The sequence below is a fragment of the Nasonia vitripennis genome (assembly GCF_009193385.2).
Source record: "Nasonia vitripennis strain AsymCx chromosome 2 unlocalized genomic scaffold, Nvit_psr_1.1 chr2_random0005, whole genome shotgun sequence".
NCBI classification, from domain to species: domain Eukaryota; kingdom Metazoa; phylum Arthropoda; class Insecta; order Hymenoptera; family Pteromalidae; genus Nasonia; species Nasonia vitripennis.
Window position 1 is genome coordinate 2,267,441 of NW_022279612.1, and position 27,684 is coordinate 2,295,124.

At 39.3% G+C, this 27,684-nt stretch overlaps 1 protein-coding gene across 5 annotated transcripts in view; it reads left to right on the top strand.

The window, feature by feature from the left end:
* LOC107981578 (sorbitol dehydrogenase) overlaps positions 1–27,684 on the top strand; it is a 157,926-nt gene that overhangs the window by 47,932 nt on the left and 82,310 nt on the right. For all 5 annotated transcript variants that reach the window (XM_031925118.2, XM_031925120.2, XM_031925121.2 and 2 more), the window contains one exon: positions 7,157–7,320. In XM_031925118.2, the coding sequence (XP_031780978.1) occupies positions 7,157–7,320 (164 nt within the window). The remainder of the gene's footprint in view (positions 1–7,156; positions 7,321–27,684) is intronic.

Below are 27,684 nucleotides of genomic sequence, written 5' to 3' on the forward strand. Positions count from 1 at the left end.
CCTCGGTGCGTGCGACTGATCATTGCTCGCCACGTCATCACTAAACGACTGCATCACAATACTAAACACTAACCTAACAAACGCTATAAATCATCTCGCTCCATTACGCATAATGACCCCAAGACCAAAACGTCACCCATGGTTTACCACGGCTCTTCGTGACCTCTTGAAAGAACGGAACCGACTCTATCGTCGCTTCCGCAGATCACATCTCCCTTTGGACTTGTTCCTTTACAGACTTGCCAAGGATGACGCTCATAGATAGGTTGAGGATGCCAGGCTGAACTATTATCATTCACGCCTGTCATCCCTGACTGACGTCGGCGAGATCTGGAGAGAGCTTGAGAGACTTGGAATCACCACCTCCAAAGAAAAACCACCTTCTTGCTTCTCCATTGAAGACCTCAACAAGCATTTCAGCGGTGTGTCCACCGATCCGCTAACCCCCGCTGTTGAGGATTATCTGCGCAAGCTCGAGGGTCAGAACACCCCCGAACATTTCAATTTTAGGGAGATAACGGAATCGGACGTAGCAGCCGCGATCATTCACTTTGACTCCCAGGCAAGGGGCAGTGATGGCATCCCACAGGTTGTAATTCATAAGGCACTGCCAATACTCGCTCCCATCCTCTGTCGTATTTTCAACCTGTCGTTGAGCGAGTCATGCTTCCCCTCTGACTGGAAAAAGGCGTTTGACACTGTGTGTCACGTCAAGCTACTCAGCAAGCTAACCTCTTTCGGCTTCGCTAAGCAAGTCATCCGCTGGCTCGCCTCATATCTAACAGGCAGAGAGCAGGCTGTCATTGGTGACAATGGGGAACTTTCCACCTTTCGCCCACTCAACACCGGAGTACCGCAGGGATCCGTCCTGGATCCTCTGCTGTTCTCGTTGTACATCAATGCCGCCTGGAGGAGCTCGAGTCCTGTTTCGAGAGGATGACTGCTAACGCCGACAGGATTTCAGGCTGGGCTGCACCGAATCATTTAAAACTAAACGTTCGCAAAACGCAGGCAATCGTCCTGGACTCTCCCTACTACATAAACGCTTTGCCAACTTTTGCTAATACCTATATCAATATAGGGGGAGCCCGAGTCGAATACCAATCATCTGTGCGCAGTCTAGGGTTGGTGCTCGACTCTAAGTTAACCTGGAAAGAACACGTCACACAATTGTGTAAACATGCCCATTCACTAATGTACAGACTCAATTTTTTTAGAAAGAGCACTGATCAACGACTGCGCAAGCTCCTTGTGCAAGCATTATTATTCCCTATCATTGACTACTGTTCACTAGTGTACTGCAACCTGACTCAAGAACTAGACACCAAACTACAGAGACTGGTAAACATGGGAATCCGTTACATCTATGGTGTGATAAGGGACGAGCACATCTCCCCCTACAGGCGTGAGTTACAATGGCTCACCACCGCTGGACGTCGAAAATACTTCATGGCCTGCTTCTTAAGGAAGCTCTTTAACACTGCCACTCCAGCCTATATGATTGCCTTTTTCGACTTCCATGTTGCACTCCGCCCTGTGACCCCCCTGGACATACCTCCCTTCGCCACAGAGACGCTGCGGAAGTCATTTCATGTCAGCGCCTCATATCTCTGGAACGCTCTACCATCTCAACTGCGGTACACAAACTCTGTCACACTTTTTAAAACACTGGCCAAATGCCACTTCTTGGTTCAGAACAACATCGAGCCCTAGTCGACACTCTCCACATACAGCTCGCTTCTTCCCATCTCGCCCTCATCACATCACATTCCATTGCACATTCCATCTCACACACATCTATCACCCAAACTAAATTAAAAACACTATATACAGCAATTACTAAAATGTAAATATTGTACAATATAATAATGTATAGTAAAATAAAATAAATAAATCTAAAATCTCCCTCTCTCTCTCTCTCTCTCTCTCTCTCTCTCTCTCTCTCTCTCTCTCTCTCTCTCTCTCTCTCTCTCAATGTTCTCAATGTAGCCATTGATACGTCGCTCATCATCCTCCCTACACTCCGATGGATATCCCGTTGCATAGGTCTTTTTAGCCAAAAATTTATCTATGTACTCGTGAAAGAGACCATCTTTACGCGTTTGCCTATCGAATTGCTCGACTTTATACGACCATATTTCAAACACTCTCATAATAACGTAACCGCATTCTACGGCTTTTTTGAGCTCGTCGGCTACCCAAGTACCGACAAAAACGTACTCTCTCGCGTCCTCGTGTTCACAGTCATCCTGACACTTCAACTCGGCACACGATGTATACAACGGGTAAAGCAGCTTGTTATGCATTATCACGGGCAAAATGGGATGGTAAAGATTTCTCAGTGGCAGCACCTCGCACATCAGCAGACCGTCAATTTAATTTATGTCATTCTTTACACCGACTACAGGCGCGCATATAGTTTCACCCACATAGAGTTTCGAATAGCCAACAGGGTAACGTCTGTATTTACAAATGTGTAAATAGGTAGTAGTGAATCGCTAGTGAATTGCTGGGTATGTGAAATGTTTAGAAAATTATCACAATAATTCTTTTTATATTTTTCCTGGTAGAAACGGTATCCAAGTTATTTGGAAGTTCTGAGGTTGTCTTAGAACTTAGTAGTTTTCTTTGTTAGTTTTTGTTACAAGATGTAACGCTTTTCATCCTAGTTCCTTGGCAGTTTTTAGATTGAGTATTCTTAACTATTTTCTTCCGAAGATAGTTGGTAAAATAACAGGATGCACGTGGTAAATAGCGATTCGAGGTTAAAATTGGAAAAACATTACTAGCAGGCTTGTATTCGAGTTTTTTTTTTAATGAAAGTTCTAACGAGGAATAGCGTCCCTCGCCACGCTGGTAATCGAGGCAGGATAGAGAGTGACGAAATAGGGCGGCATTGGCTCACGCGGTAGCACGCGTGCCTAGAAATCTCGGGAGCGCCGAATCGATTCTCGATCCCGATGTCTCCTTTTGTGATTTTCTCCTCTCACGTCAAGTCTCACCCCGTTACAAAGTATATAGAATAATGATTTGCGTGCGAAAAATCATCCGAAAAATTTCGAGTGTTCTGGGACTCGAACCCGAGCCCTGCACAAGGAAAGCCGCGCGCCTTAGCCAACCGAGCCAAGTAGACGTAGGAATATTTGTAACAATAAAATCAAGTTTTATGATTTTTTTGGCGATGATCCAAGTGACGCAATTTATTTCTATAAGCAAACGTGTATTTAAATAATTTATCACTAAGCTTTTAATTTTTATTTAATGATGGTCATTAAGAAACAATTTTCTCCTACAATGACTTTCTTTATTTTAATGTTTGCTATATCTTTTTTTTTAGGAATGCTTTAAGCAATCTATAAGCTATACTACAGGCTTTAAATATGAATTTTAATAGTTTTAGCACAAATTTATGAATATCTTTATTTTAGCTAAAGATACAGGGTCTTTGCCATTCTGGAACCCATACAGGAACTTTTGCACTATAAAAAGGTATCTCCATAAATATTTGGTGGTCGTAGTCCAGATCGAAATCTTACTTTCACCAATATTAAGGTTTAAATGGCTTATAAGATAGGTATAACATATATATCTGACTTTAAGGGTATTTTTATTGAAAAGGTGAGAAAATTTTACAAAAAAAAAGTATTATTATGTACATAGCGAAAAACGCTTACCTGAGGAGCTATGAATTAATTAATTTGTGCTGAAAACCTAAAATTTGCAAAAATTGACATCTTTGGCTCCCTACCATTTTGGTAAAAAGTAATTTAAAAATCTGAAAAAATTCAGGTGCATTATAAACTGTTTCTGGAACATATTTACTGTAGGTTAAAGAAAAAAATTTTTGATCTTTGATTTCATAGAGAATTATATATATATATATATATAGACACACACAAACTCAAAATATGCCATTTAAACATTCATCGAAGCCACAATGAATGTTTCAATGGACATATTTTGAGTTTAGTTTTGTTAGACATGACATTTTGCACTTCTGCCATGCTCAGATATCTCTTAATTTTTTAACTCAGATAGCATGACCTAATAAAATATCAAAGTTGATGACTTGGTTAGGATAAGTGAAATGAAGTGCAGGTTGTAGAGTAGGGATAATTAGAATACTAGAGAAATAAAACTGATTTATGAGTAAAAATTATGAATAAATGTAGTCATTGAGCTGTAAGCAAAGCCATATATGTGTACTCAATACTCATTCTGACCTCAAATTGCCTTTATCTACCTCTGCCAGAATTTTTGCCAGAATTATGCCCATGAACCGTGACTCCCCACCTTTCTGGCAAGATTCTGTCGCAAATTCTGTCAACTCACTAATAAATTAGCCAAAATTCTGGGCAATATAGCCTCAATTTTCTACCAGGGTATGCCCTTCTTTATTACTGTCACAGAAATAAACCTTCAAAAGAACTTAAAATTTTATTATTTAGAATTATGTATACTAAGTGCATACTGTTCTGTTACAATGCCGCTACCCTAAGCGGGATTTGGTCGTTGTCGTCCAGATCGGACGGGTGGGTGCCTATCACCACTACACAGCGCGTCCTCAGGTTGCGGATAGAGGAACAGCCCCTGAGAAGGAGGTTAGCTGCGAATAAATTGAATAAGCAGTCGCGGACAGCTGATGGGAACAGGCGTGGGTGTGATGAGCCGACACTGTTGAACGCATTCATCTAGAAACACTACGCAAGCAACACAACAAAAAACACTTCACAGTATCTCTTATCTCTTAATCTATCTCTTTCATCACACATTACAAAAATGGACAAAAATCCTGATGCCGAAGAGGATGCGGGGGCGATGACAACTGCCCTGAAAGGGGATGTGTAGAATGATTCGTCACCTGGTCTTACACGGTAACGATGCGAGCGAAGGCGCGCTGCCTTGCAGGGGGGCATTAGGATGCGAGAATGAAACCGTAGTGTGAATGAACCGCGGCAGCAAAATATCTTATAATCAAAACTACGTGTTTTAAGCACAAGGACATACACAAAGCAACGTGTACATCGCCGGACGGGGCCACACAGAACCAAATTGATCATTTACTCAATGAAAAAAGACATCATACTAACGTTCTCGACGTAAGGGCTCATAGAGGGGCAGATAGCGACTCGGACCACTTCCTAGTAGTAGCCAAATTGAGAGGTAGATTACTAGCGAATCAAAATAGTAAGCGAACAAACAAGGTAGAAAGCTTCGATATTGAAAAGCTACGAGATAGAACAGAGCGAATTAGGTACCAGATAGAAATTAATAACAGGTTTCAGGCACTTGAAGAAGCAAACACATCGCCGGAGGGGAATGACGAACCGAATAGCTTATGGGGGGACATCGAAAAAACGGTAAAAGAGGCCGCGAACAAAGTACTGAGTAAAAAGAAAAAGCCAAAGAGCAAACCATGGTTTGACAAAGAGTGCGAACTCTGGTTTGAAAGGCGCAAAAAGGCTAAATTAGATAGCTTACACAATAGAAGCGATAGGACTGTAGAAGAGTATTCTAACGTAAGGAAACAGGCGGGTGCGATCTACAGAAATAAGAAGCGGGAGTATCAAAAGAATCTTATTAGGAGAATAGAAACAAACAGAAGGAATCTATCATTATACCGTTTTTTAAAAAGGGGGATAAGACGGACTGCAATAACTATAGGGGTATCTCACTTTTACCAGCGTGCTACAAAGTTTGTCAAACGTAATACTCACTCCATTCGCGGAAGATATAGTAGGAGATTATCAGTGCGGATTTCGGTGCAACATATCGACGAGCGATCAAATGTTTACCATAAGACAGTTGTTAGAGAAAAAGTGGGAATTTTGCGAAACCATACACCAACTATTTATAGATTTTAAAAAAGCGTACGATTCTATTAAGCGAAGCAAAATGTATCAAATTTGAGTACTCTTCGGTGTACCAAAAAAACTCGTGAGATTGATTCAAATATGTCTGAACGGAAGCACGGGAATGGTCCCAGTAGGCGGTAATTTATCAGAACCCTTCACGATATGCGATGGTTTAAAACAAGGGGATGGGCTCTCTACGGTGCTGTTCAAGTTAACGTTAGAGTATGTCGTTAGAAAAATGCAGGTTAGCCAGCTGGGCGCAACGCTTAATGGAACAACGCAGATGATTTGGATATACTGGGGGATTGTAGGGAAACGGTAGCAGGAAACGCGGAAATCCTCATAAAAGCGGCAGAGTATACAGGGTTAGAAGTGAGTGAATCCAAAACAAAGTAAATGATTGTGGATAAACTAGGCAATCTGCAGGAGGGAGATCTCAGAGTTGGAAATTTTACTTTTGAAAAGGTTAGCGAATTCAGGTATCTGGGTACGACTATAAATGATAGAAACGAGATTAATGTCGAAATAAATAAGAGACTCCATTCGGGTAATGCTTGCTTCTACGCCGTGAGTAATTTACTTAAGTCGAGGCCGAGATTAATGTCGAAATGCCTAAAAACGTTAAAATAAGAATATACAGGACAATAATACTGCCGGTGGTTCTGTACGGGTGCGAAACGTGGGCTCTTATTAAGCAAGCGTACAACCATTTTAGGGTATTTGAAAATAAAGTCTTGCGAAAAATATACGGGCCGAAGAAAGATGAGGAAACCGGGGAATGGAGGAAACTATACAATGATGAGTTACACAATCTGTACTCGTCACCAAATATTAACAGAATAATAAAATCACGCAGATTGGGATGGGCAGGGCACGTAGCGAGAATGGGAAACGACCGTACGGCAGCGCGTGTCATGAAGGGCAGGCCGATGGTAACGCGACCTCTAGGTAGACCTAGACGCTGATGGGAGGACAACGTAAAAACGGATCTAGTAGAAATAGGACGGGTGGGTGTCGATCGGAGGGGTGCATCTTGGGTGGGGTTGACACAAGACAGGTCGGCGTGGAAGCCTTGCGTAGATGAGGCGATGAACTTCCGAGTTCCAAATGTCAATAAAAAAAAAAAAATAATAATAAAAAAGCATACTGTTAATGATTTATTTAATTAGCCTTCAATTAAAAACTTTAAGTGAGCATTATTCACCCAAATCTTCTACCCGATTTTATTGTTGGTCTGCTTGTTGCTGACCTGTCTTTTTACTGAATTCGTTATTGATCGAAATAAAATTAATTTATTTCAGGTTGGCGATCGAGTAGCTATTGAACCTGGAGTACCGTGTAGAACATGTGAATTTTGCAAAAGTGGTCATTACAACTTATGTCAAGAGATACAGTTTTGTGCTACACCGCCAGTTCACGGAAGTTTACGAAAATTTTATACACATGCAGCTGACTTCTGTTACAAGTAAACTATGTTTGTAGTTACTATAAAAACTATACTTTCTCAATTTTCAAGCGAATTGTAATAAGTTCTGCAGAGATCTCTGCCCAGATCTCAAAATTTGAAATTTGAACCGTATCCTTATAATTTCCAGAATATTCTTAAAAGCAAAAATAGTACATTACACAACTAGGGGCTAAAGTTGGCTTTTTCAAGCGAGGATGATGATTGAGGGTTGAAGTAATGCTGCTATAGATGGTGAAAGGGGGTGACACAAATCAAAATTACACGTGTTTAGGCATACTAGATTTTATTGAAGTCTCAAGCGAAATCGGGAGTTGTTTGCTGTAGCTGTAGTTGGCACACAAGTGAAGCGGCAGCGCGCGAGGTCTGGAAAGCGAGCACATGTAGCGCTGAATACTGTAAGATGGCGCTAGATTTGTATTTAGTGGACTTGGTTTAGTCAGGCGGTGCGAAAACTTTTCTAACGATTAAATCTCGCAGTATAATTTTTATCTGAACCAAATCGGCAGATTACATCTTGTGATATGCAAAAATACATACAGGATACGGAATTTCATATTCACAAACACATAGATTAAAAAAAAAATCATCTGAGCAAAAAAAAATTTGGTAAACACAACTAGTAAATTTCGGAATGACAATTATTTCATGATAGATATGTGGCAAAGACATGAATATATTATACTACCGCAGAAAAATGAAAAAAAAATTGGATTGAGTTATTTTTTTTAATAAAAAATGGTTGAGCAATATTTACATACAGACATCAAATGATATATTTATGTTATTTTGTTTAGTAATTAATTACTAATAATGTATATTACATATACCATGCAACGTAGTCAAATTGGTCCAGATATGTATTTTTAATCTGAATTATTTTATAAATTAAATGAGACACATAGATAAATATGTATATTTTATATACATTATCAGAAGTGATCTTAAAATTAGGTCCAGATGAAAGGGATGCCGAAAATAATTATGCGTGCAGATATGCTATTTTTTAAAAGTTATTTGTTTGTTAACATGAAGTGACAAATGCTGCGTGTATTTGTGCATATCACAAGATGTAATCTGCAGATTTGATACGGGTAAAAGAGGTGCTGCGAATAATAATTTGTGCAGATACGATCTTAGTTATTTGTTTGTGAACATGAAATGTCGAATGTTATATGTATTTATGCATATCATAAGATGTAACCTGCAGATTTGGTCCAGATGAGAGGGATGCTGCAAATAATAATTTGTGCAGATAAGATCTTTTCCTTTAAACAATGTGTTTCTAAATTAAAAAATACATTTTACAAGGTAAAGTAGTGGCCAACAGTTTACCGTTAGTAAGCATTTCTGCCAGGGCATAAGTATACGTTAATGAATATAGTGAAATTAGTTTTATATATATCAAGCATCAAGCATTAAAGTTCAGCAAATGAGATAAGATTAGCTGACTAGTGGTTATATATTAAAAAAATGATTATATTTTTCAAAAATATTATTTTAATGCACACTTGTCGTCCCGTCGTCTTATAGTCTGCGATGTGTACTAACTAAAAATAACATATTGATTACTTAACGATCATTCCCCACACAAATATGGCATTTATCGCCTTTTTAATGAAAACAGAGAAACACTTCATCTATACGCAAAAGTTTATGGTAAAAAAAGAATCGTTAAGCCAAATTATTAAAGCACAAATAATATTACTATATGATTTTAAAAATACTTTTTATTTTTGTAAATTATTAAATTTGGCTTAAGATTTTTTCTTTGCTATAAACTTTCACGTGTATATTTAAAGATATTTACAATAAAGCAAAGCTCCTATTAGATTTTAATTAAAAAATGTTGTAATTTTAATGTTATCTAACAGATTTACACGTTAATAATAACAATTCGAATGTTTCATCGATAAACTATAAGACGACAGGACGGCAAGTGTGCATTAAAATAATATATTTGAAAACTGTAACCATTGTATTAATAACCATTAGTCAGCTGATCTTATCTCATCTGCTAAACTTTAATGCTTGATGCTAAACATATATATAACTGATTTCACTACATTTATTAACGTATATTTATGCCCTAGCAGAACTGCTTACTAACGGTAAATAATGGCCAAAGTGACGCTTTTAGCAGGTTCGTTGGCCAACCATAATAAACTGTTGGGTCATTTTTTACCAGGGTGGAGACCAAACTTATAGTTGCCAACATTTTACCTTGTAAAAGGTGGTTTTCAAACCGATTTCATATTCGTTTAATGAAAGTTCAGAAGAAATGACCTCGACAGATAAACGACCTCTTAAAAGCCTTATTATCATGCGCATCTTGTCTTTGAAGACCTGCTGCTGTTGTTATTGAGCAACCTTGATTATCTTGGGCGTGCGGGTCTTGATGATGCTGGCGGGCAGCAGCGGTAGGCTTGGATATGTGTCAGGGTGTCACGGGTATGCTAAGTTTGAGGTTGGTCAGACTTCCGGCACTGGCGATCTATTTGGGCCACGTCGGCTCCTCATTGACGTCTATCGCCTCCTCCTCGTCCTCAAACTTGATAAGACGTTCCGTCGCAAACTCGTTCTCGGGCTCTCGTTGTCTAACGCGCCTTTTTCGGTTTGATGGTCTTGAGCGCCAAGTATCGTTTGCTGGTCGTCGTTGCAGCGCTCGCTAATTGTGGCGAACTTTGCTGCTCTTATATGTGAGGGCTGACCGAGTTCGAGGAGGGGGGCGGGATGAGGGATAGCCGTGATCAAGGTGGCGTCGCAGCCTGCTTATGTCGAGATTGAAACCGCTGTAACGGAAGAAGAAGAAAGACCTTGACGTTCATTGTCTTCTTATTTTGAAGAAACAAGTGTATGAGGTCTTGGAGAGAGCACATAGTTGCTGTTAAGGAGGCTGAAGTACGAATCGAACAACTATGGATCTTGAGGTCGGCATTGCAGGGGACGGGGTCGTCGTCAAGCTCGAGTGGTGAGAACTTGTGAAGTTGAAAACAAGCTAATAAATTCTCTGTAAATCACGCTGTCGATCTCGCTCGACTCTGTTGTAGCAGTCGTGCATTTCCTGAATCGATCAGCCGGTGCCTAGTTTCCAGTCCACCGATATGAATCAAGGGGCACAAGATGTTCGCTGATGTAGAGCACGCTGTTGTTACTCTCTGGATTTACACGTCGTGTTTGTGATGATCCACTCGAGTGCTTGCGTCGAGTCTTGGCAGGTGTTTGGCGCCTAAGTATTAGACACATTCATTTTATTAAACGATACACTAGCGGTAGCGCGAAGGTTCTTTGATAAACGCACAATCATGCACAATCACGCACAATCACGCACAATAGACAGATTCACAATAGTTTGTGGGGACCAAGCAGGTCCGAAACATTACTATTTTAGGCTATGTTTTATGTTTACACAAGGCTGGACGTACTCTGCTGCAGCGTGCACGTCGCAGCGAGGATGCTGCAAATAATTATTTCGACAGATAAGATTTTTTGTATTGTAACGGTTTAACTTTCCCCAAGAGACTGGATAGTCAGTCGGTTCCAAGATCAGGATAGGGGAAAAGAGCAAAATAGTCTGTTATTATATTTCTCAACAATAACAAAATATATTTCTTAATTAAACAATAGCATTTGGAATCAGTTGTTAAATGCCGGCTGAAACAAAATCAATTATGCGTCTTGTTAAAAATACTTCGCCTTTACAAGTAGAATTGTTTAAACTAACGCGGTTAACAATTCACAAGAATATATACGCGATTTCGTTACAAGAATGATTCGGTGTTTGCGGCTGCGGTGTATCGGTTCGGTGGCGGTATGACATGACAAGATTTTGTCTTGTATTGCGCTACTAATATTTTGACTTGTTCACATTCTATGGCTTCATCGTCTTCTGCATTACCAATTGAGCACATTATAAATCTGTTATTTGCAATCGGACTTCTTACTGACGAGCAGTACTTTACTGGATGTCCAAGTTGATTACATCGTTTGCATATAACCTCTGGACATGCTTTTATCGTATGGCCCGCGCTATTGCAAAATTCACATGAATTGCTAACATCTGCCTTTTTTGTGCATTAGCCTTACACTTCCAACACAATTCATATTCTATTATAAATGGGCATTGAGTCACTGTATGGCCCATAACCTGGCAATATTGGCAATGATTGCCTTTAATTTTATTCAGTTTATACGCGTCTATAGAATATCCTTGATTATTGCAAAATTTATAAATCAATTCAATTTTATCCTTGACTTTTCTGCAGTTGTTCGACAAATACTCCTTGTTTTTACACATCCCGAATTATGACAGAATAATGCTTCATGCCCATAACTGTCACAGATTTGACACGCGTATATAGTAGCATTACTTGTATTGTGATTATGTGAATGCTATATATATTATTTATTTTATGGCATAAAATTCCACTTTTATTGAATTTCGATTCTATTTCTATAGCTTTTGTAATGGCTTCTGTTAAATTGATTACTGCTCCCAATTCTATTCTGATTTCTTGCTTTAATCCTTCCTTAAAACCTTGAAAAGCATCATTATTTATTTTAGTTTCAAACGCGGCCTTTTCTGTTGCTGTGAAACCTTGTACTTCTTTGCTGTCCTTAATCTTCAGCACTAACTCTTGCAATCTATTGGCAAAATTAAGAACCGATTCGTCCGGTTTTTGCAAAATTTCTTCAATTTGCCCATACAGTGAGTGCTGCATTCAACATTGCCTTGTAAGTTTTCCCTTTTAATTTCATTTTCAAAATTGGAATTAAATTAGCTTGATCTGCTGCTGAAAACATATTCTTGGCATGTTTCAATTTTTCGATGTATTCATTTACCGAAATATTTTTTCCATCAAATTCTGGTACCAAATTAGCTACATATTTTAAAGATAAGCGTAGCGGATTCTCCGCCATGTTGATATCGTTGGCACGATTGCCATCAAGAAGATTATCAAAATCAAAAGTAAAATTAAACTTTGAATTACTTGGGTTTCCAATTAAGCTAGGCTGGTCACTAATACCTTCTATATCTATTAACGATGTCTCCTCAACTCGTAGAAATTTGGTACTTGTAGAAATTTGGTATTATTAACTGTTCTGTCTAGGCCTATTGGAATCGCTGTGGCTAGTGTTATAGGTGAAAATATTCAATGATTTGGCTTTTCTACTGTCTCGAATTCTTTTTTTTTTTTGCAGGTGTTAGCGGTATACTTAGGCTTAGATGGTTTTTATTAAGCTGCTTGATTTGCTTTTTGATTGCTCCCGTAGTTCGCCCTGGCGTTGTATCTTCCTGCTTCAAGTCCTTATTTTCTTTCAAAATTTCTAGATTCTGTTTACTTTGCGGATCTGTATCGGGTGTTACTATTTGTTTTAGCTTTTTATTATTTATATCAGATAATAGTACTTGCTGACTATGTTTTATCCATCCGCTGTTTGTCGGCGTCGATCGAATTATTTTCTTACTTTTTGTGAATGGGTTTTGGATATTAGCAGAGATTAGAGGAGAGATTGCCGATGCCGTGTTAAAAATGCGTGGCGAATTCGATCATGACGCCACTTGCGGCCTGCGATCGAACTATACGCATCTAGAAAAAGAACGTAGGGGAAGTATACTCATCCAGCGGCAGTGGAGGAGAAGGGAGAGACGATATATATTCTTAGGTCCACCGCTACTGACGCGGCGGAGGAAAAGTGACAAACGGCGACTGTCGAATTTGCGCATCCATACCTCGCGGTAGTTCAACCAACACCAAATAACTATTCGGGCATATTATTGGTCTAAAAATAATGTTTAAACAACAACATAAGTGTACAAAAATTAGAATCTAAAACTTTTGAAAACTTTAATTTTTTAGAGGGATTATGGTTAAACCGACACAAACAAGTTAAGCTTAAGCTTAAACAAAGCTAAATTAAACTAATAAGCCACCCCATCCTCCCGATAAACATATGCTACTTTCAGTTTTCATATGCCAACGACGATCGTGGCGGCGCGGTCTACGTTGTTGTTTGGTATTCTTATGCACTCGGGTTCGAGTCCAAGTCACAGCAAATTTTTTTTTTTCTACTTGCTGATAAAATATATAGTATACAATAATAACGCAATATGCCATTCTACTTCTGCAATTATATTCCAATTTAGGTATGTATACGGTACAGAGGGGACCTGCAATGTATAACTACCATTAGTTATAGTGTTTTATGTAAAGAAAAAATACAATTTTAAATACATTTAAATTATCTTATTAGTACGATAACGTTTTATTAATTACATTGATATTAAAAAAAAAAAATTATTAATTTGTATTCCTAAAATTCAAGAAGTTTCATTATATACTTTTTTTTCATAAACGATTAAGAAGTAAATTATACCTATATTTATTGCAGGCCCACCGTATACTTACCTAAATTGAAATATAATTGCAGAAGCAGAATAGCACCTAGAAGTTGGCACCCGAAATTAATTATCAACAATATGAATGGCATATTGCGTTATTATTGTATACTGTATATTTTATCAGCAAGTAGAAAAAAAAAAGATTTGCTGAGACTCGGACTCGAACCCGAGTGCATAAGAATACCAAGCAACAACGTAGATCGCGCCGCCACAATCATCGTTGATGGAGAAAAACTGAAAGTAGCATATGTTTATCGGGAGGCTGGGGTGGCTTGTTAGTTTAATTTAGCTTTGTTTAAGCTTAAGCTTAACGTGTTTGTGTCGGTTTAACCATAATCCGTCTAAAAAATTAAAGTTTTTAATTATGAGGGTTGATTTCATAAAGACGATCATGGCCACTGACATCAAGGGCTTAGAGTTTAGTCTGTAATAGAGTTTATCGGTGATTGTTTATAAATATATCATTGTTTATCTATGTGAATCATATTCACCGCGTAAGCCCGAATCCTTGACAGTTACCGCCGCTTATGTAATTTCTCCTCTATGCTCTGCCGCGCCGCGATGTGATTGTGTACTCTCTACTTCCCTCTTCGCCGCTGCTGCTGGTGGGGAAGCTAGTTGCGTACGGCCGCCCCTACTTCTCCTCCGCTGCTTCTAGATGCGTATAGTTCGGAGCGAAAACCGCAGGGCGGCGCTAGCTTACGACTGCATATCGCACGGCACGCTTTCGCCCATGCTCATCGGCGATCTCTCCTCTAATCTCTAATATTAGGGATTACTATGTCCTTTGTTAATGCTGAATTTTCACGAACAGCGTTTCTAGTTAATCTTGGCCTCTGAGTGTCGTTTTTATTTACTTCTTTCTTACTATCACTTATTTGATAATCTCATTTTTGTTACCTTTTTACTTATTACAAAATCTTATTTAGTCCGAATTTTAGAATTTCAAATCGCTTACAAGCAATTCAAACGAAATTTTACTGTCCTACTTATATTTCAACACACGACCTACTTTCTAGGTATATGCGTAATTAATTTCTTCACATATCTTTTGAATATTCTCGATTGACCTAGTGACACAAACGCTACCAATTTGAAGCGCTTTTTTCAATCGCTTTGCTGACACTGCAACGTCAGGTGAGCGCGATCGCTGATGAGAGCAAGCAGGTCACTCACCCAATCTTTCTTTGAACTCGCGATTTTATATTTCTGTTTTAATGATTGATTTTCCAATCTAACTACCGTTTTCTTTGCAAATTGTACGGATAAGAGCGTCGTACAAGAGTCCAGATCGAGTGTATAATTACAACTGGTCGCTCAGCGTATACAGGGGATACTCATTAACCTCGCTAATCTACTTATTAATCTGAGTCGTCAGTTTTCGGCTTCAAGGATGTAGCGTAACATTGCGTTTTGATACTAACTTTTAATAGGCACCTCGATAGTTTAGAAAAAAGTGTGCCAAGACACTTTAAAACTCAAAGTACTACGAGGGTGATTTGATGTTACGCTCATCATTCTTCAATTAATCGTGACTTAGGGGTGGCTTCCAATAAAAAATTACTTTTTTTTACTGTATTTTATACGAGATTTGATTCTAGCTTTGTCGGGACCCCTTATAGTTGTGCTTTAATTATTTTTTGCGGTATTACAAAATTTTTTGCCTTTTAGACGATGCAATTTTCATGTACCTTTTTTTCTATGTTTCCGGGGGTTATAGGGGTCAATTTTTGTTAAACTTACGTATATTTTCGTGCTCGATACGCTGGTATAGGTTTCGTAGGGACCGCATTACGGGCATAAATCACCTATACTCATGGGCATCCTCCTTTCTATCTAGGACTAGAACAACGTGAAAGAATTAGTTATCGGGTTAAGTGGCAAGATTTAGAAAGTTGTTTTTATAATCGCATACGATCGGGAGTGATTGTGAATCTGAAGAATTTGGAAATCACTTGCTTTCTAAAAGATGCTGAAGCTTTAATCAAACCTCAAATAAAAAACATGCTTAAAAAAAGAAGAGGCCCTCAAAGTTTAAGTAATATTGGGTACTGAATTTATTATAAAAAAGGCTGACGAAGAAGTAGCTGAAATAAAGTATTTTAACACAAAAGCTGATGCAATTTTTCCGACATCTGACTTGAAGCAGTGGTGGACAATGAACGTTTAAGAGCCCATACAGCGTGATATAGAACAGCTTCAAGAAAGGGACTCAAGATGGACACTAAGTGAAATTGTGAATTTAAGTGTGAACATAAACAAATATAATCCGATGCATGCAAGTTCTTCTATAGATTCACCTGAATTTATTCAACGGAAAAAGGCATGTGTTAATGTACAAAATTTGATGACGCATGTTTCAAATGGGCTATACTGTCTGCACTGTATCCTGCTAAACACCCAAATCGTGTATCAAAATACATAAAATATGAAAAAGAACTGAATTTTTAAGGAATTTAAGGAATACAAAGGATGAAAAAAGCCGCATATTAACCTTTTGCTTATACAAAATTATTATACTGATGATAATACCGATGAGCAGGTGTTAAATGATTTGGAACCATTAAGATATTCCTACGTTTGGATTAAGGATTTATCTTGTAATGTCTCATGTTCATACATACTTTAGCATTTACGTTACGTATAACGCCTGTACGACTACACTCGTGTACTCATACGAACGACGTATACTAAACCGATTGCGACAATACAAAACCGATCGCCGAACATCGGAGCGAGTGTTTTAACCTACGAGTCAGCATTTCTTATACGCGCGTATCACTGACTTACTTTTGTACATCATTCTTGCACGTCAGATGTTGATAGGTCGATCGTTGCCGCGTTTCATTTCATTTCACAACTCCTTGAATCCTCACCAAGGCTTTAAAAGGCCAGAAAACTATCCACGGAGCGCCTTTTGTACAAGTAACCTGTTGTCGTCTGGCTGTACCCGGTCAGTAAGTACGAGTGCTATTTCTCAGTACGCATCGCTTATGGAGTGTGTGCAAACCGCTCAAACTCTGTGTGCGAGATATAGTAGACTCCTTGTTTTTTAGTAGAGAGTCTGCATCGTGCAATAGGCAAAGGACTGCTATACATTATATATTTGTGGCAAAGCAATCAAAACCTTTTCTATATCGTCCATTATTGATGGCTCGCTCTTTATCGATAAAAAGAAATCCATGTTTAGCATCTTTCCAGCATGCTGAGCATAAAGCTTTAAAATTTGTATATGTCATATCAGAATTCACATGATCGTCGTATATGTGTTTAAGTTTTACGTCATCTTAGCGAAAAACTACCAACACATTCACGTTATCGCGCACCAAATGTTTATATATAGAAGATAGAAGCAGTCTACGTTTTTATGTCTTCCTATGCAAAAGAAGGCTCTGATGTTGTCCTTCTATCTTTCATAGGTGACGTCGTTGAAAACCATAATTGAATGAGGGAGTACGTCGTCAGGTGCCACAACTTCCAGTGGAGCTTCATCTGCCAGGATATTAGTACAGCGGACCTGGTACTAAACTAGCAAAGCGAATAGCATGTGGGGATCCTGGAATTAATGGTCTCGATAAAGCTTGTAAAGAGCACGACATTGCCTACTTATAGAATCGAGAAAACGTTAAAGCAAGAATCGCTGCAAATAAGATTTTGGCTGCGAAAGCCTGGCTGCGAGTCCGGGCGAAAGAAGCGGGGGTTGGCGAAAATCAGCTGCTCTCGCCATAGCAGGTACTATGAAAGCAAAATCCTAGTTTAGTATGGATCTAAAACGACGAATGAAAAAAACAACATCTTTTTCACTGGCTAGAGTGATCAAAGCTGCTTCTACTTCTGCTATTCCAAGCAACGACTCTCGCAAAGTCATTCTTAGTGCACTTAAGGCTGCTCGACAAGCTGTAAGCAAGGCTGCAGGAAATAAAAGTGTACGTGTTCCACGTGTGCTGCCAGTCCCTTTCAAAATTAAAGGATTTTTACCATTTCTCATTCCAATATTTGCTGGTTTAAGTGCGACAGGTGCATTAGCAGGTGGCGCTGCTGGTATCGCTAAAGCAGTGAATGATGCTAGTGCTGCTAAACGGCAGCTTGAGGAAAGTGAAAGACAACAAAACGATAAAAGTTATTGCGCTCGGCAAGGGTCTATATCTCAAACCTTACAAAGAGGGTTTCGGTATGTACCTGAAAAGTGGACAAGGCTTAAGAAAAAAAAATTTTAAATTGCCGCAACGCATTTGCCGATGCTAATCTAATCAAATATGCCCGCATCTTAAATATTCCATATTTTCGAGGTGTCTACATGCGAAATGCACTACTTATAAGTGGGCTACGCTATCGCGAATCGGAAATCATCAATCTTGATTATGAAAGTAGACCTAGCACGCATTGGGTGGCCTATTGAAAACGAGGCAACGATGTAGTGTATTTTGACAGTTTTGGTAATTTACAACCACCTCAGGATCTCATGGAATATTGGAATGTGAGTGGAGTCAGGTATAATTAAAAGAATTACCAGCACTTCAACAGCTACAACAGTGGCAATCTTTGTCTAAAATTTTTGTTGAATGCTATATAAATGTTGGTTATGCTTTAGCTGTAGTCCGTAGTGTTCAAGTAGTCATGGAAAATTCACTAACACTGAGCTTGTCTGGAACCTTATCTGTACTCGAAGCTCAATATTTTCCACCACTTAAACTGTCACCAAGCACAAACTACGTTCTCGGACTTGTGGAGTTGTTGACATTCAATTCAATACCCAACATCGATATAGGCAATAACAAGTTTTACGTGAAAAGAGAAGTTATAATTTTGCCTACAGGCAGCTACGAAATTGAAGACATTCAGAAGAGTCTGAAAGAGACGCTAACACCAAAAGACATAACACTCAAACTCAAGCCGAACAACAACACCCTTCGATGCATGATCAGGTGTAACCAATCAATTAATTTCCAGCCAGAAGATTCTATTGGAAAATTGTTGAGGTTCACGAGTCGTGAATTGTCACCAAATACTGATAACAAATCCGACTTGCAAGTAACCATACTCAAAGTTAACGCTTTACGCGTTGAGTGTAATATTACGTCTGGGGCATACATAAATAAGCATAAGGTGCACACCATACACAAATTCTTTTCAGCTGTCTTACCATGCTACAAGATTATTGAAGTACCATCGCCTATTATTTACCTGCCAGTCACTGTCAAGACTATAAATAACTTGCAGCTGCACCTCTTCGATCAAGATGGTCATTTAGTTAATTTTCGTGGTAAAGTTATAACTATTAGATAACATATCAAATCAGTCTGAGCATTATGGGCATTGTGTACAATTCTAAAGTAGGTAAAGGCTATAATACTAACTTACTATGTCGTCAAGCAATCAGTCGTCGATGAGTGCTCAAAGCGCTAACACGTCAAAACATACAGTTCCTAAGAAGCCTAGGTCTGAAAGTAGTTCTTGGAAAAAAATAAGCTGCATTCTATTTTGCTGCTTTCAGCGAAATGGAAGAGGTACTAAGCATACAGTTACTTGTCGCATTTAACGAATCTGTTGCGCATTACGAGATTCATGCGCATCAGCTCTATACTTTGTCCAATTTCAACAAAAGCGATAAAATTCGCATAGGTATACAAAATCAAGATCTATGTGTACTGCCTTCGTGCAGTTTTAATTTAAGTAGTTTAAGTTTTAATAAGACTTTTAATTTTTTAACACTGCAAAAGTTAAACTATTATTTGCATTTACTATAAACAATTAAATTTACAAAATTTTGGATAAGATATTTTTTAAGTGTGAAAGGTCCGGGCTGAGGCGATACACATGTGATTTACAACCAGGGATTAAGGCCATTTTTTTCTAGGATTAGTTCACCTTCGAAGCCTCGATCATAGCCCGGCAAACATCGAAAAGTGGGGTTCGAAATGGAATCGAGGGAGGGAAGCTATGTTCGCTTTCCTCGCGCTGTTACGGTATGGAGTCTCTATGAGGCTCTATATACCATCATGTGCCAAAAAATTTCAATTAAAGTTGATTATTCTATTTAAATACCTACTTTTTACTATAGAAGTCATAGTTTAACCGAATCGCATATATAAGTCCTGTTAGATATGCGTGTAAAGAGAAACTTTCAGACCCCTAAAGTTCATCTAAAAACGCATTACAATCTGATGTGAAGCCCTGTCGTCGAAAAAGTGCTTCACATATTTTATTATACTTAAATAAATGAAAACGCATATTTCATAAAATATTAAATTATATTATTAGAATATTCGTCTGCTTCAATTAATTATTTTTTAATATCAACAAATTATTTAATTATAATAATCCAATATTTTGTTCCATTGTAACACCCCGTACAGGCTTCGTATAAAAATTATAAATTATATTTAAAACTAATTTTCGTAGAACAAAATTTTAGATTATACAAGAGCATCTTAGGCTCCGCCACTCCAAATACGAAGCTACGCGCCTCAGTTGGCAGCTGAGCTCAAAGCAGCAGTACAACAGCAGCGCCACGAGCCAGACAGCGGCAACAGCAGCAAGCAGCAAGAAAGCGGGGAGAGCGCGCAACACGCGCCTATATCTATATAGACCGAGCGACGAGAGAAGCGGCGCAATTATAATAAGAGTAGGAGTAGAGAGCGAGCAGCGGCGCGGTGCGCATTATAATATAAGTGTGAATGAGTATGTGCAAGTATGAATGTGATAGTTTTTCCGGCGGCTCGATTCCCGCTCTCTCCGTGGCCTACAAAAGGACCCGTACAACCCGTATTAGCTCACTAGCCGAAGCGCAACTTAAGCGCCAGCGCAACTAAAGCGCCTAGTCCCTGCTCTTGAGCAAATTACGCCTTGAGCAGGTAAAAGTCTTAGAATATTTTCGAATATTTCTCGAACTTAAAAAATTTTTGTATCTCAAATACTTCGAGTCAAAACTGATAACGGAACTAACGCGTATCTGTCAAAAACTTAGAATTATTTTGAATCATTTATATACTTAGAAAAATCCTGATCCAAAGCCAATAACGCAAAAGTTAAGCGTATTGTCTTACAAAAATTTTTGTTATAAAAAATATTAGCAATTTATGCAATATTCTACCTAAAAAAATATTGATTGAATATATTTTTTTATTGAAAAGGAATAATAACATACTATTATTATTGAAATGACTTTCCACTACCTGGTATCCTGCACCTCTCTTATATTATAAAAATATATCAATATAAAATCAAATCTTTATTTGTGATCTGCTGTCAAAATTTAGACGCAGATCAGTAAATGATCATTGCTCTTCTCTAAAATTTAAAATCTCATACGCGCTACGCACCGAGAAGAGTCGTGACCGTTTCATCATCAAATAATTATTTTTTTTTATTTTTGATTCAAATTATACTGAAAATATAAAATTTTAACTTAATCTTTGTTTGAATCAATTATATATGTTTTTAGAAAAAACAAATATTTATTTTAATCAATTTTAAAATTTATAAAAAGTATGACGGTTGTTCGGCTGTCATTATTATTTTAAATTGTTTGTTGTTTATGTTACTATTCACCGATTCCGTCGGCTGTGCAGAAGGCACTAAATTCTACCGACTATAATCTATCCGCGCACGGACGTAAAGACGTATGAACCCGCGGCGGTGACAGTAATACTCAGGACGTGGATTCAAAATGAGGAAAAGTCAATGAACACTCGCGAATTATTGTAAAGCTTAGACTAACTGTTTATTGGTGCTTGGCTTACACAAGCGCGTCAGACGGGCGCATGCCAGCTACCAGCATGTAGTCGAGGTGAGAGAGAGAGGAGGCTTAAAGTCGCCCGAATAAGCGAGAGTTGATAAGAACTAGTACTTACAGATGTACGTGGCCGGCACGGCCGTTCATACCCACGCGAAGATGGTCTCGGACGTAATACAATAATCGCAATCGCAGAGTGTCTATTCGCGAAACGGAACGGAGCGAAGACAGACTCGGAATGGCTCGCTAGCGCGAGCACAGATTTACCTATGCCCTCTGACACACTATTGTCAACTCTTGACAGCAGTGCGCGAGCAGGTGGCAACATTGTACGTTGCTGAATTTAAATCTCTCTCGATGCTTATTCTCTCTCTGTCTCTCTTACTCTCTCACATGCTGCGCCTTTAGTAGCTGTAACAACAGAAGTATTATACAGAATGTTGATTCTGTCCCGGAGAGACGCCGTAACGTGCTCAACGTGCGTTAATTGCATTGGCAACCGTTACAACATCCTCCCCCCCCCCCCCCGACGCTGGGTAGCCGGTCAGGTGTACCAGCTCTTATCCACTACGTCTATCCGGGCGATCCAGGACAATTCTATTTTTATTTAATCAAAAAGAAATAAAGATGATAAGAAAAGAAAAGAATATGGAATCAAACAAAAGTATATCAAGTTAGAGGGGTTACCTCCTTTCTCTCTCTGGGTTCCTATAGCTTGTTACAAAGTCATTCACGGCCGTTATCGAATTTGTACACGGACTAATGTCGGCAGACTTATGCCTAACGTCGAACGCAAAACAAAAAGGAATGGAGAGATTAACTTCTGGAACAAATAACCCGTTTTACATATGTCAAAGCAAGTTTCTCATTATTCAGTCGGTGGATGACTAACTCGATCGAATACGTATGGACGGTTTTTGTCACTTTTCAACCGGACGTACATGCATCATCCTAAACGGTCTAACATAAATTTCATACCATGAAAAGAATTGCGACAATATCTGCCATTTGTTGTGTCCGACGGTTAGATTAACTCATGAGAAGCTTCGAACGGTTTTATAAAACGATGAGAATAATAAATGTCTTTCGTATCTCGACACCATGTGCATTTGACGTACGAAACTGGTCGTAACCCTCCTCATAGTTCGCGGACGTATTGATAATAATTATGTACGCTAGCGGTTCGAGTGAAGTCCCTTAAAATTTACTTTCGTGCCCCACTGTCGAGAACCCTGCTTAGAAGCATTTTCCTCGGTACAATGTACTGATGCCTATCTGGTATCACCAGCGAGTTTAAGTACAGCGATTTTAGTTTTTTGGTTACTCTAACCTGCCGTATTATTCCACGTCGTTTGCAGACTACTAACCTGAGTACCATTAGTTCGCACGCATCATGCTACGGTCGCTCGAATACTATTGCTATTCTAAAAATAGTCCTACAACTAATTTTTCAAACGTCTCGCGCTCGAGAGCTATATGATCGCTACAGTGGAATAAATGCATTTTCCTTGATCTTCTCTCTTCAGTTGTGGAGTCGTTGGCACGGCCGGCTAACCACTTCCTAAAAGCGGATGGGTGGCTTGCCTAGATGTTGAACTGAGTTTTAACATATATGAATCTTCCTCGGACGTAAATTCTGCCATCTCGGATCGGATTATCTGTACAGTATAACCAATTTCGTTATCAGAGGATCTTCCCTCCTCCAGCTGTTCCAATTCCGTGAACAAGCGATAACAATCTAAGCATAATAACATGCGACTATCATCCGTTGGATGATATTGGTTGCAAATAACTTTTTGTTTAATAACTTTAGACTCGCACGAAAATCGTGCTAGCAGAAAGAACATTTTCTGCTGCGACATCATTCGTCTCCGCTGTTGCCCTAGAGTCGAGCGTATCAGCTGATGTCTGGGTTTTGGCTTTGAATTCAAAGTATTCTTTACAGCCTCTGTGCTGTGGTGTTTGTGCTTGTTGCTTCGTGGGTGAATTAGGTCCACAGCTCCTGAATTCAGAGCTCGAAGACTCACAAACGGACATCGATGAATAAAACTCCCCGTGCTGCAGACACCTTGGGCAGTTCGTCCGCTTATATCCCGCCAGCTTGCATTTATGGCATTTGAGGATATGCGGCTCCGGACAAACGCGAGCGCGATGCCCTACGACATCACAGTTCCAACAGCTCCCTTTGAAAGGTTGAGAAGTCGGTGCTTTCCGAATCCCTAGATTCGCACGTTCATTCTCCACACGCGCATTACGAAACGATCGATTTGGCGTGTATTTTTCTCGTTCACACGTCTGTGAGCAAGATTTTCGACTGGTGTCATTACTACCGGTATCAGAGACACTTGATACGGGTCTCACCTTGTGATCCAGCTTACTTCCGGGTGAAGGATTTCTGCGAAGAGTTGCAGAAGTGCAGCCGTTGTGACCTTGTTGACTTGCATGCTGTTTGTCTCGATCGAGACTAACTTTCCGTCGACGTTTATTGTCACACTTATTGCTAGAACTAGCCTGCTGCTGGTGAACATTGTGACTAATTTCCTTCCGTTTGGCCGAACGGGAAGTTGCACTCGTGCTGTTAATCTTAGCAACGACGCGCGATTCCTTGTCACAATTATTCCGACGACGCTTTTTAGCACGCTTGGACCTCGTGCAGTTACTCTTGTCGTCCCGGGACTTACAGGTTAAACACCCGTCCGAATTTATGAGTGACTTCACTAAATCCGTGAGTAACTCAATCTTCTGTGTGAGCACCGCAAGCGTTGCACTGCTCTCACATGGCGTACCAGAACACGATATTTTTCCGGCTGCTTGGCAACTACATTGTAGCGTGGATTGCCCTTGCAATAGGCTGTGTTCTGAAAGTGATGAATCGTCTGCCAAGTTAGACTGATTCATTTCAGAAGTTGACTTCTTTGAACCGTCGGATGCTGTCACTGATTCTTGATCGTCCATAACTGAGCCATAGTTCAAGTTAAACAAGTTCTATATGGAAGTACACTTCTTCGTAAGGTCGGACGTATTCACAGATTGTTGTTCGTCCCAATGACAGTTGAGCCTGTTGTGCGAGTTTGCCACTGTTGTATTTTCACAAAATGAATTATGATGGTTGGGGGTACAAGGATTACCCAACTCTTCCTTCGACCCTTGTGTAGAAGTATTCAGTAATGGTTTCGTTGGTACTCTAGCATGACTTGCTGATGACTTCCTCTGCTTCCCAACCTTAGCTTCCACGGGTTCCTCCAAGCGTGGTAATTCTTGTGCACGACTAAGAATCGGTATACAGGAATCGGATGTGTTTCTTGTATTAATTCTCTGTCGATCGCTGATTCTCTGAATCATCGGAGCGATACCCGTTCAAGTACGTCGTACGACGTGCTTGACGAAATTTCCCTTCGTCGTAAGAATGGTCCAGCATAGTTACAGCTGTGAAGTCCGTTGGCCTATAATCGCCTGCGAGGTAATAAACTGCTCGCTGGACTTTCTCCTCTCTGGAACCTGTTGTTTTTAAATTAAGGTAGTCGAGAGATTTTGACAGTGTCGTCTCGTCCTGAGTTGAGATTAACTCCCTCAGAGCATCCGACCGAGTTCTGTAGGCTGTCAGATGTGTTTTTTCTATCGGACGATGCAATTAAGTCGGAGGATCACCCCTCGCCTAAAACACATCTATCCGGTGAAACGGACGTCGAATCTTCAGACATCATCTCCGTTGATGGTACGCTGTCTGTATCAGTCCAGTCTTCTTCCCTATCTGGTGATAATGTTACACCTGTTTGTGACGACCTACTAGATTTTAAACTCATTTTCCGTAATTACTTAGTTAATACGAGAAGGTGAAGAATATAATAATGTAGAAAGAATTGAGTTTCCAATTACCAGTTTTTCAGTGAGCTGTCAATTTGACTGAATTTAGCGAACCAGAAAAAAACTACTCTTTCGGTTATTTTATGTCGATTCAATTTTTATCAATTTAAATCATCTAAATCACGAAAAAAAAATTTTTCTCTGCGTTTGTGTAAGATAATTTAGATAAAATTTCACTGCCTGGCTAAATAAACAAAAATACTCTAAGGTACGTGTCCTCAAATTATTTAATTATTGAGTAATCAGCTGTGCTGATCAGATATGACAATGTGATCTTGTTAAAAAAAAACAACAAAGATTATTTTTAAATTATCATTGCAATTATGGTTTACAATTTATTCAGCCATGCAGTTATCCATACTAACACGACCGAATTCCGAAAAAGTACTTTCCAAATTAAAATCTGTTTATTTAAGCCTTATATCCGAACGGATGTGTACACAAAAAATTTGGCAACAACGCAAAAACTAAGTTTTCAATGATTCGATGAATAGCAGTGTGTTGATAGCAAGAAACTTCCGATTTTGCTGACTATTGTTTACCGCTAGATCGCATTAGATAGAGCTATATCGGACTATTCTGTTATTGTATACGGCTGTCTATCAAATTCGCCGCTTCACACGATTGTGTTGATAATATTTACAATTGGAATACTCTAATCTATTCACTTCGTTACAATAATAACACCTAATTTACTAAGTATTTAAGATCCGTGTTTACCGCAACCTCGGATGTTAACGAGCAACTCAATAAAATTATCACAACAGTACTTGAATCTCGAATTTATATACAAGATTTATTCAGACGCAAAAATGTTCGATCGCTTGTATTTCGACAAAGAAATTATTTTCGCTGCCGACTAGCTATTTATGTCCTACAGAAAATCGTCCAAAAATTGCATATCATCACGAATATTCGTAAAAGCAAAAGAAAACTAGTAAGCAGCTTAGGAGACGTACTAAGCTCAGTTGAGACTACAACTACGCTTACTTAGCTATGCGTGATTTATTATAGTACTAGCTATACGTTCCATCGAACGTTTAATTCGACGGCTAAAACGAAAATAACACTCATAGCACAACCGAAAATAGAAATTTCATTACTGTATAAGTGTAAATTTTCGTGGCATTAGACATAAAATTTATGTGTAACAATCATCTCGAAAATACAAGCTTTAACGATCAAATCTTTGAGCGTATGTAATCGCAAAAATCATGCGCAGATAATTTTAAGTTGCTAAACACTAAATTTAAACATTTACGATCTCAAATTACGGACGGTCGTGTGCGATCCTCAATTAACCGTATATGCTCAAAAAAAAGCACAGTTCAATTCTGATGAAAACGGACATATACATCAAGTTTTCTGCAGTCCGTCTCATTCGCACGCATACCACAACGATTCACGAGTCTTATATAGTTGCTTGCCGCGCGCGGATGTAAACAATACCGCGCGATCGGCCGTCTTCGCTCTATACATAAGTATACCGCTCGGCCGTTTGGCTTTTCGCTGCTCTGCGTGATAAACTCACGTGAGTATTTGAATTTTCGCCGCACGGATTTATTTTACAATTCGTAATTTGTATAATTCGCGTACTTTTTACTTCAATTGCCACTGTAGTTGGGCGCCATTTATGACGGTAGCTCGGCCGTCATTATTATTTTAAGTTGTTTGTTGTTTATGCTACTATTCACCGTTTCCGTCGGCTGTGCAGAAGGCACTAGATTCTACCGACTATAATCTATCCGCGCACGGACGTAAAGACGTATGAACACGCGGCGGTTATAGTAGTACTCAGGACGTGGATTCAAAAGGAGGGAAAGTCAATGAACACTCGCGGATTATTGTAAAACTTAGACTAACTGTTTATTGGTGCTTGGCTTACACAAGCGCGCCAGACGGGCGCATGCCAGCTACCAGCATGTAGTCGAGGTGAGAGAGAGAGGAGGCTTAAAGTGGCCCGAGCAAGCGAGAGTTGATAAGAACTAGTACTTACAGATGTACGTGGCCGGCATGGCCGTTCTAACCCACGCGAAGATGGTCTCGGACGGATTGTACTCGGTTCGGTTGACCTCGCAACCCTCGCATACAATAATCGCAATCGCAGACTGTCTATTCGCGAAACGGAGCGGAGCGAAGACAGACTCGGAATGGCTCGCTATGCCCTCTGACACACTATTGTCAACTTTTGACAGCAGTGCACGAGCAGGTGGCAACATTGTACGTTGCTGAATTTAAATCTCTCTCGATGCTTATTCTCTCTCTGTCTCTCTTACTCTCTCACATGCTGCGCCTTTAGTAGCTGTAACAACAGTAGTATTATACAGAATGTTGATTCTGTCCCGGAGAGACGTCGTAACGT